Here is a 22,542-nt window from a genome sequence, read left to right as displayed (position 1 = left end):
ACTTTTCATGATTGAAACAAGATTCTCTGCAATCAAGAACGCGACAACAATGTGAAAATGTTACATTAGTGTTGTATCCTCGATATAAATATTGCACGATATCCTCGGAGTAACGCACAGGAATGAAAACCAATGCAATCCGCGCCAACCTCCCCGATTCTCATTTTCATCCTCAAAACAAAATCAAAATTACTTTTGCTAACGGAATCGGGACTTTTGATTTGAGATTGGAGAAAATTTTTAAAAAAATTTGAACTAAACTACTCCAATCCCAAATCCAAAGCAAATGCTACCAAACATAATATTTCATTTTTTGAAATCCCCCAACACATCAATCCGCAGGGGAAGTCTGGACAAACAACCGTTTCCCAAATTTTGCGAGAATTATAAGGGCATTTCTCCTTGCACAGACCTAAGAAAACATTGCACAGTTGAACCAAGGTATTAACGAGCATCTGGATAATTCATTTAAAATACAATTCTTCGTCCGATTACACAGTTAAAATAGCATCCCAAACATAATCAAGTCTTTCAATCAGGATACAAAGTAATGAATATAATTGCATCGTTATAACACAAACTTTGTTTCCTAATTGGGATTTTCTGGTCTATTAGTACATAAAGCAAATCAAAACCGTGCAGTGAGACTGAGATGGGCTACAAAATAAAGTGGCTCAACAAATAGAAATGGCAACAATACACAATAACAAGCCACCTCACATTCTACAGAGATCCCAAGTACTGTCACTGGAGACTAAATACCAGGACTCCTGCTTCCTCTACGACAAAGGGAGGAGAAAACGATTCGACGATTAGAATGGATGGAGCAGGCCTAATCTTGATCACAATATAGAGCAGGCCTTCTGTGCCTTGCTCTTCTTTTTCTTCTGCTTTGGTGGCTGGAGTACAACTTTGATGGCAGCATCAAAAACACCCTTCACATTCTGTAGTGACAAGGACATTTCCCAACCCTTCAGTAAAGAAGCTAAATATATAGAGCTTGCATACATAAACACGAGAAGTATTAGACACGTATGCATATACCTGCTGTGTTTTAGAACTGCATTCAATGTAAGAAGGTGCACCAATCAGCTTCCTTAACTCCTCTCCCTTAAAGAAAAGAAAAAGAAAATCAATTAAAACAAAATGTTAACCAATAAACTCAAATGACAACATAAAGAGGTTATTCTTTACCTGAGCTGTTGTAATTGGCACAGCACCAGGATGGTCTATAAAGAACTGCTTATCATCCCGCAAATCTGAGCCATTATCATCACAATAATAGAACTATAAGATCTTTATGTAGAAAGTCATTGATAATATCTATTTCATGTCAAAGCATAATTTAACAAAAATAGACCAACATTAAGAAGACAATTGTGACAATGGAATGTAATCGTAACTTTAAAATTCATAACAACCAGTTCAGACCGTGGCTCTTAAATTTTCAGCAGAAAAATATTATATAAACGCAGAACGGGAGAAACAATAGCATGTACAGAACTAACTGCAGTGACAGATAGCAGGAACATGAAAAAGTAATACAGCTACTACTTGTCACAAAAATAACAATAATGATAATATTAATAAAAATGAAAGCAATAAAGCTACCATTTTCTAACTTGAAAAAAACCTTAATACAAGCACAATATTTGCCCCAAAAAATTCTATGGTCGTCTTTCCTTTATTTGGGGCAAATCAAAATATTTGCCCCAAAAAATTCTATGGTCGTCTTTCCTTTATTTGATCTACATAATAGTGTCTAATTCTACCCAAGAGCAAAATTTAGACGTGATAACAACCTAACAGCAGCATTCATAAAATTTAAGTGTGACATTCATGATGTGTACACATGCATTCATTTAAGTGAGTGCACATGGGCTTCTTTTCAATGGTCAACTCAGACAAATTGACCGCATATAGAATATAAAATCATATTTTATAGCAAGAATAATAATAGCTTTGTAGTGTGTCCAATCAAATGCACTGTGCAGACATCACTAATAGAATCTCAAAAGCAATAGCAAAACCTTGAATACATTAGCACAAGGTTGTAGGTTTAAGGATAGCAACCTTGTGTAAAATAGGATCAAAAGTTGGGCATGTCTTCAACCTTCCCCTCCCAAAACCCCATGTAGGCAGTCCATATACTTTGGTTTAATAGGGGCCTCAAAATCACTAGCCAAAATGTGCAAGATGATATTGTGCACACATCATTAATAGGATCTCAAAAACAATAGAGAATAATTGTAGGCATCCAAATAAGTGTGAGATAGCATCGTGCTAACAAGTGGTCATTGCTAGATGCACGGCAAAAGCTCGAATGTTTAAGCATGAGGTTGCAGGTTTGAGCTTTAGGGCAGCCAAATTATGTAAAACAATGCCACGAGTTATATCTACTTTCACTCTACCCCTCCAGGACCCCGCATAAGCAAGACATATACTGAGGTCGTTGATGTCTCTCCAGTCAAGATTTTGCCTCCAATCACTAATCAATATGCTTTTCTCTCGTCAATTTATTCATTCATCATTCAATATTTTGTGTCCTATGCATAGAGAGATCAAATGAATATTTCTCGAAATTGGAGGTTATACGCTATTGTGGTGAAGATACTATAAAGGAGGTCCACAATGACTTTTATATTGTCCTGTTAACAGGCGTCCGACAAGATAATCAACACACATTTCCAGGTAATTCCAAGAAAGTGCGGAATGAAATGATAAGTGGAAACGTTATGAACTTCATGTTATATAATAAATGCCTCAAACATATAATTATGTCTATCACCTTAAGAAATTGTAAATATTTAGATTAAACTTCCCAATTTAATTCTCAAAACTTCAAAAGTGGCATCTTGCATGAAAGCATTTTTAAGTGAAAAAACTTCTACGGCGATGAATCTGGAATCAAATGACAACAGATTCAAATTTGTGTAAGCAAATTCTTCGCTGTTTGAAGAGGTTTATAAATCAAGAAGGTATCATCATAGAAAAATAGCAGCACAAAGATTCAAGTGATCCATCCAAGAAAATCATTAGATCAATTCCAAAATAAACAATTCTGTTCAAAGGCTGTTACTGAATCATATATGTAGCTCAAGAGGGTGTAACAGACACACAAGGAAAAGTCAAAGACCAAAGATCAAAGTGGCCATACTTGAGGATCACATATTTCTTCTCGGTGGTAAATATGAATTTGTGTAGCCTAACTAGAGCCAGAAAAGTTTGTTACTTTAAAGTTGTCCTTAATAGGTAGGTGTTGAATAGGGTCACAAATCAAATATGCAGCAACTAGTTTTTGGTGATTTGATCCAATAACCCTTCCGAGCTTTATGAGGTAGGAGGTCTAATTTGTATTAAGTTCTAATACATACATACACAAATATATATATATATATATATGATAATTCTATTTATTAATTTTTTTATATAAATATATATATATATATATATATATATAGAGAGAGAGAGAGAAGAGAGAGACTGATGAGTTGATTAGTCTTACTTACAATTTAAGTCTTGAGGTTTATCAATAGATGATACAATCATACAAACAAATTAAAGCAGTTCTGTTAGAGCTTTATATTTAAATCATGCAATAAAATTTAGTTACGCTCTCGTGTTCTTAAAAAGTAAGTTACTCAGGTTAGCACTTAGCACCTTGTTAAAGAATTCTCTTAACTGTCAGACTTCCTGTCCAATAAAGAAGGCATTGACAGTGACTAAAGTAACTTTAAGGCATCTTCCAGTAGCATAGTTGGACAATATCGAAACATCTCAAGATCTAGAACATTGAAGGGGGAAGAGGAATTATAGTTATATTAGTGTGACATGCAAACTATCATTATTCAGTAGATTATATACAAAATGGATGCATATCAGTATGTTGAAAAGAAAACTATTAGCCTCTCACTTCAACCTTAATAATCAATATGACAACATTCTGAATGCGTGTGCAATAGAGAGGGAGAGGGAGAGGGGGGTGGGGGGGGGGGGGGGGGGGGGGGGGGGGGGGGGGGGGTGGGGTGGGGTGGGGTGGGGTGGGGTGGTGTTTAGAAAATTTGATTAAAACAGATGCATCAGTACATTTTAGTGAGAGTTTTAGACAAGGGAAAAATCACGGTTCCAGTACTTGCATTTGTTATGTCATGCACTTTACACCCCGTGTGCGTATTTTTGTTATGTAAAACCTAATGAGAGCAAAATTTATTTCAAATGAATTGGATATGCATTTCAGGTGTGGGTATGCATTAAAGTGTCAATGCGAACATAGCTAAATATTCATGATTCCAATATTCTTTTAGTTTGTAAAATAGTACTTTATGTAACATAGAGTTAAACCTAAGCACTTTGTTTTGAAATTAAAAAAACGTAATGAAAGAAATACAGTAAAAAAGTATTATATAATAAAACATGTTTGCAAAGTGCATATCCAACCAAACATGTCATAATAGTATCTCACATGCATAACCAAGTGTTATGTGCCCAACACAATACATGCATTAAAAAGAGTTCATATAACATATAGCAACATTGTGTTTATGGCATCAACAGTTCTGTATCGGTTCCACTACTTGCATTTGTTATGTCATGCACTTTACACCCTGTGTGCGTATTTTTGTTATGTAAAACCTAATGAGAGCAAAATTTATTTCAAATGAATTGGATATGCATTTTAGGTGTGGGTATGCATTTAAGTGTCAATGCGAACGTAGCTAAATATTCATGATTCCAATATTCTTTTAGTTTGTAAAATAGTACTTTTATGTAACATAGAGTTAAACCTAAGCACTTTGTTTTGAAATTAAAAAAACGTAATGAAAGAAATACAGTAAAAAAGTATTATATAATAAAACATGTTTGCAAAGTGCATATCCAACCAAACATGTCATAATAGTATCTCACATGCATAACCAAGTGTTATGTGCCCAACACAATACATGCATTAAAAAGAGTTCATATAACATATAGCAACATTGTGTTTATGGCATCAACAGTTCTGTATCGGTTCCACTACTTGCATTTGTTATGTCATGCACTTTACACCCTGTGTGCGTATTTTTGTTAGGTAAAACCTAATGAGAGCAAAATTTATTTCAAATGAATTGGATATGCATTTCAGGTGTGGGTATGCATTTAAGTGTCAATGCGAACGTAGCTAAATATTCATGATTGCAATATTCTTTTAGTTTGGTAAAAGTAATTTTATGTAATAGAGTTAAACCTAAGTACTTTGTTTTGAAAAAAAAAAACGTAATGAAAGAAATACACTAAAAAAGTATTATATAATAAAACATGTTGGCAAAGTGCATATCCAACCAAACATGTCATAATAGTATCTCACATGCATAACCAAGTGTTATGTGCCCAACGCAATACATGCATTAAAAAGAGTTCATATAACATATAGCAACATTGTGTTTATGGCATCAACAGTTCTGTATCCCCCATACATATTCAAAGAAAACTTCTTCAATAATAGACAACTGCCCAGCAAAAAGCACAAAAACAAAAACCTTTAAAAAAAAAAAAAAACAGCTATGAAGGAAATACAATCATGCCATAAATTCTCATATAAGGATCAATACGAAATAAGAAGAAATCTAACCAAGTTTTGTTCCAACAAGAACTATGGGGACGCCTGGGGCATAATGCTTCAACTCAGGAATCCACTGTAAAATGTAAATGAACACAAAATAAAGCAATTCATTAAAACATAACAAACATAATAAAATAAACCTTAGATAATAATGAAATCTCTTTGTGTGTATGTGTGTGTTTAAGAGAGAAAGAGAGAAGTGTCTCATGTAAGACCATCAAGTCCTCACCTTCTTAGAAACATTTTCATAACTGGCCTTGCTAATGAGTGAGAAAGCAAGAATGAAAACATCTGCCCCACGGTAACTCAAAGGTCTTAATCTGTTGTAATCCTCCTGTCCTGTTCCACATAATTACAATTTCAGGCACATATGTACTAATCGTATACTGACCAATGCACATATTATATTATATTGTTCAAGTAAACAAATAAAAGGATTAATGAATTTGCAAAGTTACCAGCAGTATCCCACAATCCCAGGTTAACAGTACTCCCATTGACGACCACATTTGCACTAAAATTGTCAAATACAGTTGGCACATAATCCTGTTCCCCATTAAAAACAAAAACAAAAAAAAAAAAACAAAGTTATAAAGAGTACTAAAATTTTATAACACCGTTGACATGAAAAATCAAATCAATTCCTCGATAATTCACAAATCATCATCCACAGATTAAATGCATCCCGACTGCAAAAATTTCTAAACTAAAACCAAACGTGATACGAATTGAATCCACAACAAAACCTCTAAACAGATTGCCCCACAAGTCTCTATTGCCTTTTCAGGAAATGTGACACGCAACATTAAATCAATTCCTAGACAATTCACAAAGCATCTTCAACATAAACTAAAACCAACATGATATGCAATGAACCACCCGACAAAACCTTTAAAGAAATCTCATCATAAAATTGTTCAATATCAATAGATCCTCAAAAAGAATTGTTCATTTTTCTTCCCACAATCATAAAACAAATATACACAGAAAAATGAAATTGTTGAATATAAAAAAATAAAATTAAAATAAATAAAAAAAACCCAATAAAGCAAGCAGTTTCTTTCACATCATTAACAAGATTTCACGAAACTCAAGAACCAAAGCCTTCACATTTATACATCAATGAGAAGACAATGAGAAGAGTGACTAACCGTGGGGAACGTGTTGCTAGTGTAGGATATCAAGAGACACGTTTTACCGACAGCGCCGTCACCGACGGTGACGCACTTTATGAACCTCGAAGCGCTCATTTTACCCCCAAAATCCTCAGATCTTCTTCAGAAGACCTGACCAGAGACTCTCCAATGCCGTTCTTCGTTCACTTCCTCTTCTCTCCCACACCTTCAATTACGCATCTATAAAGCCAGAAACCACAAGACAATAACGCGTTTAAACGAAACCCTAACCCTAATTGAGAAACAATGGCTACAGATAAGGAAAACGAGGAAGAATTTCGGATAACGAAGGACGAAATGGGAAACCAAACCCTAGGAAAGGATATGTCAATTGGAGATGGAGATCTGGAGAGAGAGAGAGAGAGTCAGAGAGAGAAAAGGGGGCCTATACGTGTGTATATATGTATATGTAAATATACCTTATTTAGCCGGGAAACAATGCCGTTGAAGCGTTCGCAGGGCGGACCAACCCCTCTCTCTCTCTTTTTCTCTCTCTAAAAACCCAAAAAAAAAAAAAATAGTGATTATTGGGTTTGATTGGCTAATTTTGACGAATTTGTCGGAGATTACGTTGTGTTTGCTTATTACGATTTTACGACCCAAATAAAGGCACAGAGCCCAGGTGATTTACTGGTTGAGTACACGTGCAATGCTCGTGGATGGCCTATTGAATTTTTAGTACAAGTGCATGCATTTTATCTTTTGTATGTGTGCATGTTACAATGGCAAAAATCCCCATTTTGACGACCCGTTCTATTTGGGGCAATTTTAAAGGATCGATTATGCAAATAGAGACGAAAAATAGAGCCTACTTTAAAAACCCTACCGAATTTTGGACTGATGATGGTCCCGCCCCGAATATATTATAATTTATTAAATTATTTTTACATACTATTATATATTACTAAAATAGGTTAAATTTGTATAAAGAGATGGCAAAAATTCCTACCCAGCAGGCCTTGCTTCTTTTGGGGCGGCTTTGGAGATGGGGATCTCACCAAATCGCCCCATTGCCTTCCTATATATATCATTGGAGCATCTTGCGTAATTAAGGAATGTTGAAAAAATATATATATATATGGCTGGGTAATAATTACTATTTCTGTCTCATATTAGTAGTCAACTATAGATGTTCTAAATTAGTAGTTCATTTTGAAAAGTCAAAGTAAATAAGCCTTATCTTTTCATCATTATCCTTTATATTTAAAAAAAAATTCAAACTTGCTAATTATACCTATCTAAATTATAAAGGACAAGGTAGTAATTTTAAAAGGAAACAATGCATTAATTACATATCCCCTTAAAAACTCCAATCTCTAAATATGGACATCTAATATGAGACGAAGAAATTATTAAATAGAGACTTTATCATTGTATGGAGACTTGGATGCACAATTTAATACGTTAATAATTCTATGGTGACTGATTTCTATATTGCTAAAATAGGTTAAGTTTGTATAAAGGGATAGCTAATGCCAAATCGCCAAATCGCCCCATTGCCATCCTATATACATCATTTGAGCATCTTACATAACTAATGTTGAAAAAAAATAAAAAATTTAATGACTTGGTAATAATTACCATCTCTGTCCCATATTAGTGGTCAACTATCTCATTTTTAGATGTTCTAAATTAATTATTCACTTTGAAAAGTCAAAGCAAATAAGCCTTAACTTTTCATCATTATCCTTTATATTTTTTAAAAATTTCAAACTTGGTAATTATACAAAAGAACAATACATTAATTGTATATCTCCTTAAAAACTCTAATTTCTAAATATGAACATTTAATATGAGACCAAGAATTGAGACTTGCATGCACAATTTAATACTTTGATAATTCTATGGTGACTGATTTCTATACAACAATTAATTTTTAAATTGTTAACAAATTATAATTTTTTTTCTTGAATACAAAAAAATGGGATTACATTGTCAAATTATTAATCAATGGTGGTTAATTAGTTGAAATCATTATAAGTTAGGTACTTTAGTTCCCTTCACGCGGAGTTCAATTTAATTCTTTTAATCGTTAATATATATATATATATATATATATATATATATATATATATATTCTTTTTTCTTTTTTTCTTTTTAATCATTATTATTTAGTTCACAACTCTTTAAGAAATGCATTAACTATAGCGTTGCATTGAATAATGAAGGAGAAAACTTTCGTTAATGACCGAAAAGAAAACGTGAAAGAGAGACAATTTAAATTTAATTTGCATATGATTCTTGAGAGTTGAGAGTTACACCATTTGATTTGATATACTTAGTTTTCACAATTTAAAGTATAGAATGAAAGGTGTAATTTCTTGTTGACAAAATTCATGCGATGTGAAAAGGATATATATATATATATATATATATATATATATATATATATATATTTGACGGACAATAAATTTTCCTCTCATAAAAGTAAATTTTTAATAGAAAAATATTTTTATTATGTTGAAAAAATTATGCTACTTGATGGTGTATCATGTGAGGTACTTGATGGTGTATCATATGAGTCCGAGTCGAATCACCCAATGTACCATTTTTGTGGTTAGAAAACATCTCAATCACTTTGTTTAATTTTAAAGATTAAGGCACCCTTTGTTTTATCGTAAAATAATTTTAAATTTTTATTTATTTATTAGTGTTTGAAAGACTCCAAATTTAAAAACTTATTTTTTTATGTAAATCATTTTAACCTTAAATGACTGAAAATGATTTACTAAAAAATTTTCGTAAGTCATTTTTCATAAGACTATTTTGGGTCATCTAACCACCCACATTCTTATTGAACCTATGTGTCTCTCTAGCAACTAATATTTTTCAGTTCTCTCAATCTAAAAATATAATTTCCAGTCTTTCTCTCTATATTATATATAAAGTGAGATAAGAGCGAAAGAGGGACACAAATTTGGGTTGGTTGAGGAACAGATTTGGGTCGATAGCACGTTCTGGTATATAGAGAGCGAGTGGAGAGAGAAAGTAAAGAGAATGAGAGGGAGGCATGGTTTAGCGTAGGGAGAAAGAGAAAGTAACAAGGAGAGAAAGATGGGGATGGTTTAAGGGGTTTTATTCCCTATTTGTGAGGAAAACTGAAGAAAGAAAAAGTTAATTGCTCACAAAACTGATCTAGAAAGTATTTTACGGACCATTGCAAAACTCCAAAAAATAAAAAGAACATTCTACATAAAAATATTTTACAAGAAAAATATTTTACATCTAAACAAACGGAGCCTAATTAAAAACATTTGAACCTGGAGCTTTCACTTTGAAAGATGGAGATTATACTAGATGTAACGAGTGGGTACTTGTCAATTCACTCAAAAACTTGTGGTTAGTGCTGCATACCTGTCCATTTATACCCGATCACTCTCCCATCTGGATCCAATGTGGGACAAATCTCCCATTATAAAATTCACGCCCACATGAACCGCAACGTCTTTGCTGAGGTCGAGTCACCCTGCCTAGGGTGGCTCACCCGGATCCCTTCCGGGGCGGGTGCTTAGCTTGACACCGGATCAAGTAATGGGTCTGGCTTTAATACCAACTGAAACAGGTGGGCGTTTACTCATTTACCAAAAAACTTAAGTTGTTAGGTAGTGCTACATATCCATCCATTTATATCTAATCACTCTCCCATCCGGATCCGATATTGGACAAATCTCCCCTTATAATACTAGGTCAGTAACATTTGTGGTGCGACATTAGTTAGTATTACAACCAAACACAATATTATAACATAACAATATGGCAAGTAATGTTGTGCATTCATGGCCTTCATGGCTCAACATTTATTCAACAACGTCTTATTAGTCCAAATAGTTTTGATGATAGGAATAGGAGATAGATACAAATGATTTAGCCAATTTCGTTTCAAGATTATGTGTGCAAATATTTGTAATTTTACTTTTGTCACCCATGAAATAGAATGTTAATGAATAGTGGTGCTTATGTTGTTGGATTGATACACGTATTTTAAAAAAATTAAATGAAATGTTAATGTAAAATGTAGTCAAAGTGAAACACTAATCGAAACATTATACAAGTTTTAAATATATTTAGCAATCTCAAATTCATGCATGTTCTTGTAATTTCTTTTTTGCAATATTATACGACTTTTTTTTTTTTTTTTCCAATGCAATATTATACGACTTCAATAAGATTTAGTTGATAATGATTTTTTTTCTTTTTCTTTTTTTTTTTTCTTTTTTCTTACTGTATGATATATTAAAGTTGTGTTTGATTACATGAAATTGAAGTTTTGAAATTGGAGAAAAATAACTTTGAAAATTGAACCAAAATTTTCTCCAATTTCAATTCTAAGGCTTCAATTCCATACCGCAAACACGCCCTAAAAAAATTTATTTGCTATATATGTTTAAAAGCACCAATCGGTGACTTTACAGCAGAAGTTGTTGCCACTTTAGCTGGGAGATTATGATAGGTATTTGTTGTAACGACCCAGTCCACCACATGGTATGATATTGTTCGCTTTAAACCTGAGCCCACACTATTTTGCTCTTGAACTTTACCCTAAAAGATCTCATACTAATTGAAGATAACACCACCACATATAAACACTTCACCTTTCCTTTACCCAGGTTGTGATGACCCTGTGAGTGGGTGTGCTGTAACAACCCAAAAAGATACCAAAATAATAATAATAAAATATATAAAATTTCGGCATGACCTCCGCAGAAAAAACCCCTCTACAACTTGTTGAAATACATAAAAATGCAATAGCCTCATTGTGCTTAAAACTAATCTGTCATGTCCCAACACACAATACAAATATTATATCATATTCCCAAAATGTTTACATACATATAAAAAAAATCTCGTTCCTCCATCTCATCCAAACAAGGAACACGCCTTAATTACATCAAGTTACAGTCCATAAAATGTAGTTAAAATTTAAAAGTCTATAACTTACAACATTATACTAATTAAACTGAAGTTTCACAAAATAGTTAAGATTACATTATGCAAATGTCGCTCCCCGTTTCCGAAACAATTCCGTTTCAACAACCAAACCTTTAGTGTAATCCGATCAAAGGCACCTCCAAGGCGTCACGAAAGGAAAGTTGGTTAACTATCCACGACCACAAGACACCTCCAAGGCGTCGCATATGGCCTAGTTAACTTAATTACATTCCCTTCTAGACTACACCAACATTACAGACCACTAGGCGCCGCCTAGGCATCTGGTTTTCGTAACACTTTTAGAAAATATTTTCCCCAAAACAATTTCGTTTGTTCTAAATATATTTTTCCCCCTTTCTCTTTCCCAATGAATGCATGAATGTTTGTGCTTCAATTTGTCAACCCAACCATATAACTTTCACACACACTATACAAGGCAAATTTATAAACTATATAATAAGCTCTCATTTAATATTAACTTTGCATAACTAGCAGGTAAAATATGGATTCAATTTCATATAAACATGTAAACATGCTAAATCACCTTAAAATAATTAACAAGTAGTCACATACATTCCATGCTTATCATTTAAAACAATTCTTTGCAAGAATTAGCACTAATTAAACATGTTAGGCATCACTTTAAGCTAGAAACTCACAAAAATACAAGAATTCATGCATTAGAACACCCTTACCTCAAATTTGTAGAAAAACCTTCAAAATGGGTCTCAAATTCGAAATCCTAAGGGAGGCCAAAAGCTGAAATTGTTTGTACTCACACGTAGATCTCGCTGTACTCTCCGTTTTGCCGCAAACGGCTCCCAAAAACTCCAAGAGATGATGAATTAATCATATTTTGAAGTTTAGCAAAGAAAAAGAAAAAGAACAGAGAAAGGGCCGGGAGATAGAGAAAATGAGAGGCCAAGAGATGATAGTCTCTTGGTCAAAAATCCAAAAGATAGTGGTGGTGGGTCCTTCCACCATAAAATTTCCCAATTTAACACACACACACACACACACACACACACACACACACACACATATAAAATAAATCATAACAATACATTTTCCCCAACTCTAAAAGATTTCATTCCCAAAATCAAGCCATACCTAAGGGAGAAAACAATTCTGGATAATTGGAGCGAACCTCCTGTTCGAGCTCCCAAGTAGCCTCCACAACTCCGTGATGCCTCCAAAGAACCTTTACCAACAGTATCGTCTTTTTCCTCAACACCTTCTGCTGTGTGTCAAGGATCTGAACTGGTCCCTCCTCGTAGGAAACATCCTTATCAATATCAACCTCAACCCAACTCAAAATGTGAGATGGATCCGGCTTGTACTTCCGTAGCATCGATATATGGAAAATATTATGGACCCTGTCCATCGTGGTAGTAATGCTAGTCTGTAGGCAACATCTCCTACACGGTCCAGGATCTCAAAAGGTCTAATGAATCGTGGCGACAACTTGCTGCTCTTCTCAAACCGCATCAACCCCTTCCGTGGAGAAACTCGAAAAAAAACGTGGTCTCCCATTTTTCCGCCTATCCGTATAACTCTTCTGTCAGCTCTGAGCTGTAAGTAACCTCTGTCTGATTAACTTAATCTTTTCAGTAGTCTCGAGTACAATGTCGGGTCCTAAGGCGGCTATCTCGCCCACCTCAGTCCAACAAATAGGAGACCTATAAGGTCTGCCATACAACACATCAAATGGAGCCATCTAAATACTCGTCCAATAACTGTTGTTGTAGGCAAACTCAATAAGTAGAAGGTAATCTTCCCAACTACCACCCAAGTTAAGTACATATGCCCGAAACATATCCTCCAAGATCTGGATGGTATGCTCCGACTGGCCGTCCGTCTATGGATATAATGTCGTACTAAGGTACAACGATGAACCAAACGCTGCTTGAAGTCCTTCCCAGAACTTCGAAGTGAACTTGGCATCCCTATCTGAAACAATAGCCACTAGAACTCCGTCCAATCTTACAATCTCTTTCGCATAAAGTACACCAAGTGCCTTTGCGTCATTTGTTGCCTTAATAGGCAAGAAGTGAGCTATACAATCTATCAATAATAACCCATACAGCTTCATTTCCCCTCCGTGACCTAGAAAGATCTGTCGTAAAATCTATTGCAATCTCCTCCCATATCTACTATGCTACCGGCAATGGCTACAATAAACCAGCTGGTCTTTGGTGCTCGGCCTTCACTTGCTGACAGGTAAAGCACTTAGCCACAAACTGTGCAACGCCCTTCTTCATTCCATTCCACCAATACTGACGTCTTAGATTGTGATACATTTTGATACCACCTGGATGAACTGCAAAGCAGGAAGTGTGAAATTCCTGTAAAACGTCCTCACGACAAACTGTGGGAACAACCAACAAATCCCTGAATCGTAGATCTCTATCTACATGTAAGGTCCAATCCTTCACGATCTCGCCACTGGAGATTAAAGTGTAAATGACACCCAAATCCGAATCTTATCTCTGTGACTCAATCACCCGTCTGACAAAAGTGGGCTGAGCCACGAGACTGAACACGAATACTGACTCACTGCCATCATCATCATCAAAATAATACAATTATATTTCTGCCAAATCTTCAAGCATCTTCCACTTCCGAATGGTTAAACCAGCCAAAGTCCCACGAGATTTCCGGCTTAAAGCATCAGCTACCAAATTTGCCTTGCCATGATGATACTGCAAATCAAAGTTATAGTCCTTTAAGAATTCAACTCATCGCCTCTGTCTGTTATTCAAGTCTTTTTGGGAGAAAAGGTACCTGAGACTCTTGTGATCCGAGAACACCTCAAATCTCTCGCCATACAAGTAGTGTCTCTAATACTTCAAAGCAAACACGACTGCCGCTAACTCCAAGTCATGAATAGGGTAGTTTAGCTCGTAAGTCTTCAACTGTCGAGACCCATAAGCCACTACTCTACCATCCTGCATCAGTACACAACCCAAACCATCACGTGAGGTGTGATACCCCTCGATTTTAGAGCCACGGGTGATCAAGTCCGAGCACAGATCCGAGGGATACCAAACAATTAATATGTAAACAAGCAGAAATAAAACTGAATTAAGAACAAATTAATAATACGCTGAAAGAAATCTAATATAAGAATCCTCAAACTTAAAATAAATAAATTAATATGATTTAAAACCGTACAACTCGGGAATCCACCTAATGGACCCCTAATCCCAAATCCTTGAAGAAATTTACAGAATTAAAATCCAAAATTTAAAATAGAAAGGAAATCCTATATAACCGGAAGAGTGAGTGTCTGTATCTGCATCAACACGATTCAGTTCTAAGACTGGTACTGTCGAACACCTGAAAAATAATAGAGTGGGTCAGGCCCACATGCAATTCCTGATCTACTACGATCCAAACAGTAATCCGATACGCAGATACATCCTAGAAAGACTCAACAATATCTAGAGTTGTCCATATATGTATATATAGTACACACTATAGGACGCTCGCTAGTCCAGTAGGTCTGTCTCAGCCTGAATAGAAGGTAACATGCAAATACGCACCCTAAGGTGGGCATGAGTACCTAGACCTACCAGGGGACAACACCTATGTCCAGTTATCCATCCTAGGCGATATACGCGCCCTAACCATGGTCCTGAGACTCAGGCTCATACCATGGCACATATAATAAATATATAAAGTCCGTACTCCTCCTAATATAGAATATCATCCATCTGTGTAGTGGTCTGATATCTGTATAATAAATCCATCCTGAAACCATAGTAAGTCTTTCAATTCACAATTGATATGACATATGTAGGTGATGGACTTAACCTCTATGGTTAATCCATACCTTAATCCAATTTAAATAGGTCTTAGTATTTTGAGCTAAGCCATCCCCAATATGACACCGTCCCATACCGGTTCATATATATACATCCATATAAGTAGGACTTAACCTTTTTATGGTTAATCCAACTCATTCCAATTTAGGTAGGATTTAGTATTTGAACTAATCCATACCTAGTATGTCACCGTCCCATACCGGTACATACAATCCTCCAGTTAACATAGTTGACAAAACAATATTAAGTAGTCATCAACCACACTCCACAGTATGCACAAGATAAGTTAATCTATATACATAAATATTAGACATTCAATACAGTCTAAAATCCAACTCCAATAATGTAAATTGCTATAATAAATTCAAGCATTCACATTCACCATCATAATCCATGAATTGATACATTTAACAGAAATTTAAGCATCAATTACACCCAAGCTAAGCACAGGTCATTCCAGTTAATTCACTTTACTTCTAATACCCCAGAAATATGATTTATTATATATACTTAAATCATATTTAACAACCTTGTTAAGCTCCAATATATAAAACTAGCAAATCCTCCAACATAGCATAGTTACTAAAACAACACTATATAATTTACTGCCATCCTCCAAACTATGCACCAATATGAATTCTAACATACATATCAACATTAGGTATTCACTTCAAAACCTAATTATTATACTCCAATAATTTAAATAGCTAAAATATTTCATAGTATTTAAATTCTACATACAGTGCATAAACTGATACCTTTTAACAGCCCTTAAGTACCAAATTCATTCCAAACCACTCATAGTTGAACTTACAGATAATTCACTACATTCATTACATGGTGGAAAATATGGTTAAATATAATTAACTCATATACCAACAATTTGCTAAGTTCTGGTAATTAAATTCCTTAGCCAAACAGTGCAACATATGGACGTTTCTTTGAGCTGTTAATTACTCCTTTCCTTAATCCATTATTGTACTAAAGGTTTTCAATACTTAATTAAGTCCCTAACATTTAATTACACCTTACCATAGCATTCAAACAACTTTAGAAAACACTGCACAGCCCAAACAGCCCCTAAAGCTCATTACTGTGCGATGCAAGAAAGAGCAGGCTCAACAAAAACATTGAGCCTGCTCTACTTTTGACTTAGAGCCGGCTCCTTCAACATTGAGCCGGCTCCAAGTCCCTAATAGAGCCGGCTCCATCATCTTTGAGCCGTTGCCCGTTCCAGCTTCGTCTTCTCCAACTCCGGTGATTACAGAGCCTCTGTGGTATGTTCTAATTCTTATTCTAGGTTCAATCTTAGTCCTAAATAAGTTTAAACCATTGAGATCCAATCCTAACATGTGTAGGAACACAAGTATTAAAGCAACAATTACAACACCTCTGTTAACCAATTTTAAGCAAGCTGCGACAGATTTAATTCAGATTAATTTGATGCAATTAAATACTGTTCTAAGCACCTGTTCTAGAGTTCAAACTCAGTCCTAGATTAATTACTAGGCAACCATACGAATCGTTGATCTCAATTAAACAAGAAAATAAACATGTTATAGGAGAAACTGTAATACCCCGATATTGTAAAAAGGATTTCTTAATTAAATTAATTTATATTATATTATTATTATTATTTTTAAGTGATTGGTTTTATTTAATTAGGTGCTTGATAGTTGTGATTTGTTTTATTTAATTAAGTGCGTAGGTGAATTGTATTGTTTTAATTAAATTATATTTTGTAATTTTATTTGTTAAATTTATACGGTGTTTGATTTGTGGAATGCTAGTTAGTGAATTGTTTATTTGATTTGCGTGATTTTATGTTGGTGTAACTTTATTTAATTTCATTATTTTAGGTATTTAAGTTATTTGTATTGGGATTAAAGGAAGTTGGACCAACGGATGTGGTATTGGGCTTGAAGGAAGCCTTGTTGGGTTAATTGGTAAAGGCCCGTGGTTGTGAGGATATTTAATAATTATCTTTGCATAATTATACCTATATAATTACATGTGTATATTAATTCATTATTAAATCATGTGGAGGGGTATATATGTCAATATAATTATATATTGATATACATAGGTATATATAATTTATTTAACTAATGGTTATATATGGAAGGTAATATATATATGTTTATAGTAAAATATATGTATGTATATATATTACTTAAAGGATAAATATTATTTATTTTATATGATAATCCTAATGGGAAAAGGATTTATATATGGAAGGTAATATATATATGTTTATAGTAAAATATATGTATGTACATATATTATTTAAAGGATAAATATTATTTATTTTATATGATAATCCTAATGGGAAAAGGATTTAGTTTTTGTATGTATATAAATAGACACATAAGACTCTAGGGTTAGGAGTTTTTCCACGTTAGAAAAATAAGAGAATTAGAGAGAGAAGAAGAAGGGCTAACGAAGAGGAGGCCGGATCAAAGAACGTAAGAGGAGACCGGATTTGGAAAAGAAAAGGCGAGTTCTTCTCTACTTCTCCTCTTAGAATTCATAAACTTATCACCTTGATTATCGAAATTATAATTTTATTTTATTAAATTAAATTATTATTCAGATTGGAGGAGCATATTTATTCTTTACAAAATTATAGAATTAAACATGTGAATATATGTATGCATTGTTCTGATAATTTAGATCTTGTAGGTGAGGTTAGGTTAATTAAATTTTATTTTTCTAAAATTTTTATATTTTGCGTTAACCTTGTGTAGCACGATTAATTAAATTAAATGGATTTTAATTTAATTGTATATGTTCATTTATACCCAAAATAATAAATAGAGCTTTTGGGATTTTTCTGAGATTTTCTGAACAATTTCTGAAATTAATTTATATTTTTAATGTTAATTTAGAAATTGTTATATATATATATATATATATATATATATATATATATATATGTTAAATTGTTTAACAAACACACTGGAGGCGGCTAGTATTTGCGCATCAATAGGATTTTTATCCAGTGTGGTCGCGTACGTAGGAAAAGGGTGCACTCGTTGATCTAGGCCATAGGATTAATTTTATTTAGTTGGATTGATCTGGTGTGATGCGGTCCATTGTAAGTTGATACACATGCGGCATCAATGGTTAGATGTAGTTGATTAAGGGAGAGGATCCAGTGCATCGCGGCTTACCAAGAGCACCAAACAACAACCAATTAGGAGCTGCCAACACGCGCCGAGAGTGGCTCAGGCGCGTGAGGGCGCGTGCAGGCGCGTGGACGCGCCTGCCGGTAAGGGGAAGCGCGTGGAGGCGCGTGGGAGTAGTCTAGGGCTATGTGGCGGCGCGTGAAGGCGCGTGGGGATTCGTGTGAGGTCCTGGAAAGTTGCTTGAGACTCCGGTGAAGTTCCAGTATTTATCTTAAGCTTGTTAGGGTTAAAATTAATCATTAGAGGGTGTGTTCTTGATATTTTGAGAGCCTCGGAGTGTTACTAAGATACCTAGTAGCATTTAGTGGTATAAATATAATTAATTAAATATTTTTGCAATGAAAGGAGGTGTATATATGTGTATATATATGTAGATATGATTTTAAATAGTCAACGATTGGTATGGAATGTATGATACACACATATATATATATTACAAAATATATGTGTATATATATATTATTTAAGATTATTAAATATTATAAATCTTGTTTGGTATGACTTGATTCGTGTATGGTATGGTTGATTTAAAATCGTAATAGATACACGGTTATTAAATTAAGGACATGCTTATTATATGCATGTGAAGTCTATGTATAATTATACCTAGAGTTAAGTTTAAAATTAATACATGGTTGAATTGTAGGCATGGATGAGTTGCCAAAGGCTTTGATATACTGCCTTATTGGTTATGAATAAATTTCATATATGGGAAGCATGGTTGAATTGCTAATTAATTGTAAAAGTAAATATATTGAAGGAAGCATGGTTGAATTGCTAGTATATAAATAAATATATTTATAAATGGTATGGTTGATTTGCCGGTGCATATTTAAATTGCTATATGTGTAGATGACTAAATTACTGTTTAGGATGGAATTAAGGTGAGTGGGGTTTACTTTATGAGAAAATTATAAAAGGGGGGGCTTGGTCTAGGTATGACTAATAATTAATTATTGGTGAGTGGTTTTGACAATTTAATACCCTATTAACTAGTAGGATTCTTGCACTATATATATAAGTATTTATATATATTTGTAGCATCGTATATTAAAGTTAAAGCTTAATTAGGGATGGTTTTGGTAAAGATGATCTGTTTATTGGTTTTCAGAGGCTTGGTAGAGAGAACTTGCTCGTAGGGTTTAACCCGCGATTTATTTTTCAGGTTGTAAAAGGTCAAGTCTCAAGGTTGAGGATCCGCAGCTGGAGGACTTATTCATTCCTTCTATTTACTTAAAAGTAGGATATTAGTTTTGTTTCAGTTGATATTAGTACTTAATTGGTTGAAATTCTAAATAGTAACTTTTGGTTAAGGGGTCCTTGAGTTACGGGATTCCCGAGTTGTAACCATTTGGAAGTTATTAATGGATTTACTATTAATTGGATTTCTTCAGCGTTTTATTTTATTCTTTATTTCATTTTGTAATCCGTGCTTGTTTAAATACTTTAATTGGTTTGATATCCCCTGATTTTGTGCGCGGACTTGATCAACCCGTGTTCCGAAATTAGGGGGTATCACAGAAACCAACTAACAGAAACCCAAAGAATTTTGGTATAACAGTTCCATGCAACGAAGTTAATTATCAGTTTAAAAATGCATAACAGATTGTTTAAGCATTAGTTTAATCCCTGGAGTCTTCCTAAGCATGCACAGAACACGAATTAACGGGAGAGAATAGAACAGAACTTGCCTTTGAATTTCAAATTTGAAATTCTAATTCACCGTCTCTGTAATATGTTTGGTTCCTAAACTGCAAGTCTGCTCCTCCAGTGCCTTGGTTCAACCTAAAAACACCTCTCCTTCCCCCTTTTTGGTTTAAACTTAATCCAGACCAAAACCTAGACCTGCTCTCTTTATCTTCCTCTGTGTCTCTCAATACCTCACTGTATCTTTGTTCTACAGAAAACCTACGTTTTGTTTTGTATTGTTTTAAACCCTAATCCACTGTAATATACATATATATAGGTTTAGACATTAAACCCTAATCCATATATAACCCGGCCCATATGTAAACCTAGGTTACAAATCAATGACGGCTGCCTATGAAAATTATAAACCCAATGAAAAGCTATATAACAGTCACGTTGAGAACAAACTAAATCAACTATCACAAAATTAATCCAATTAAAATAAATAAATAAAACAATCTCAATTAACATGTAAATTAAATACACACAAATATTAATTAAATCAATTAAGCAACCACAATTAATCAAACACATAACTAAATCGATTACTCAATGAAAAAAAAATAAAAATCACTTAACATGTAAATTAAATACACACAAATATTAATTAAATCAATTAAGCAACCACAATTAATCAAACACATAACTAAATCAATTACTCAATGAAAAAAAAATAAAAATTAAATTTTCAATTCTATCCTTTTGAAAACTAGTAAATTTCCAATTCTATCCTTTTGAAAACTAGGGATATTACATGAGGTGTCACAATAGATCACATAACCCAAGCCACGCTCGGGTATCACCAACACTGGAGCTTTAGTCAACCTTATCTTCAACTCCGGAAAGGAAGACTCATAGGCTTCGTTACATGCAAATTTGATCCCTTTTTGGGTCAATCTGGTTATAGGAGCTGCTAAACGGGAAAGTCCTTCACAAACAGACGATAATATCCCATTAGGCCAAGGAAACTCCTGATCTCAAAAACATTCTTAGGTTACTCCTAGTTGAAAATTGCTTCAATTTTCGATGGATCAACTGACACTCCATATTCCGAGACAACATGTCCCAAAAATTTCACCTCAAGCAGCCGTTTCCAACTGTTGTTCCCCTCTCAAAGGCAGGTTCTTACGCGTTACTCACCCGTCCGCCACTGGAAACACCGCAATTATAGATTCTGGGAGATAATTCTGATTGGTCAATAAAAATATTTTTGAATGCTATTTTTTTTTTTTTTTCTTTTCTCGTAGCCAAAATTCACACTTCTCATATTTGGCATACAAGCAATGCTCTCGTAATATTTGCAATACTATACTCAAATGGACCTTATGCTTCTCTTGGGTCAGGCTATTATCAGTTACGAGTTAGAGAAAATATTCCAAAGACCATTTTTCGTACGCGATATGGACATTATGAGTTTCTTGCCATGCCTTTTGGTCTGACTAAAGCATCAGCGGCATTTATGAATCTAATGAACCGTGTCTTATTTAGATCAAAACAATTGGATCCCCTCAACTGATCAAACAATTCTTCCATCCTTAGCAAATGATACTTTTTCTTTATGGTGGCATGATTCAACTTCTGGTAATTAATGCACAACCTCAAAAAACCATCTTTCTTTTTAGCGAACAAGACCAGTGCACCCTACGGTGACACACTCGGTCGGATAAAGCCTTTCACTCTAAAATCATCAAGTTGTTTCTTCAATTCTTCTAATTCAATCGGTGTTATACGATACAGTGCCATAGAGATTGGCGCGGCACCAGGCATCAAATCAATAACAAACTCCACTTCTCAGTGTGGAGGCAACTCAGTCAAGTCCTCTGGAAACACATCCAGAAAATCGCGTACAACCACCGGATAATCAACCTCACAAAACTCAACATCATCATTGGTGAAAAGGCTAGCCAAGAAGAACCCTTGTCGATCCCGACCTCTAACAACATAAAATGAAGGAATGAGAGAATCACACCGATCCCCCACAAAACAGAAGCAATCCCCATCTGGGGTACACACTGACACTCTACCCCTGAAACAGTTGATAACAGCCCTGAAGGACGACAACCAGTCCATCCCAAGAATGACGTCAAACCTTATCATTTTAAGAAGGATGAGATCGAACTCCAATACCCGTCCGG

The 22,542-nt window shown here is 34.4% G+C and overlaps 1 protein-coding gene across 6 annotated transcripts in view; it reads right to left on the bottom strand.

Moving 5' to 3' along the window:
• Nucleotides 1–444: 444 nt before the first annotated feature.
• The window catches only part of LOC132283407 (rac-like GTP-binding protein ARAC1), a 34,228-nt gene continuing 12,130 nt past the window's right edge, over nt 445–22,542 (bottom strand). The window contains exons 1-9 of one of the 6 annotated variants that reach the window (XM_059785351.1): nt 7,194–7,332; nt 7,086–7,119; nt 6,751–6,954; nt 6,058–6,145; nt 5,829–5,938; nt 5,609–5,672; nt 1,195–1,259; nt 1,045–1,110; nt 445–944 (exon numbers count right to left, since the gene is read on the bottom strand). In XM_059785351.1, the coding sequence (XP_059641334.1) occupies nt 843–944; nt 1,045–1,110; nt 1,195–1,259; nt 5,609–5,672; nt 5,829–5,938; nt 6,058–6,145; nt 6,751–6,849 (594 nt within the window). In that variant the 5' untranslated portion in view covers nt 6,850–6,954; nt 7,086–7,119; nt 7,194–7,332 and the 3' untranslated portion in view covers nt 445–842. Of the gene's footprint in view, nt 945–1,044; nt 1,111–1,194; nt 1,260–5,608; nt 5,673–5,828; nt 5,939–6,057; nt 6,153–6,750; nt 7,349–22,542 lie in introns of those variants that run through there. The other 5 variants (XM_059785349.1, XM_059785350.1, XM_059785348.1 and 2 more) reach the window with 5 other exon arrangements.

This window comes from Cornus florida, unplaced genomic scaffold, assembly GCF_030987335.1.
Source record: "Cornus florida cultivar Cherokee Brave unplaced genomic scaffold, ASM3098733v1 CherokeeBrave_3.0.0_Hap2_Chr11, whole genome shotgun sequence".
NCBI classification, from domain to species: Eukaryota; Viridiplantae; Streptophyta; class Magnoliopsida; order Cornales; family Cornaceae; genus Cornus; species Cornus florida.
This window is presented reverse-complemented; position numbering and strand designations above follow the sequence as displayed.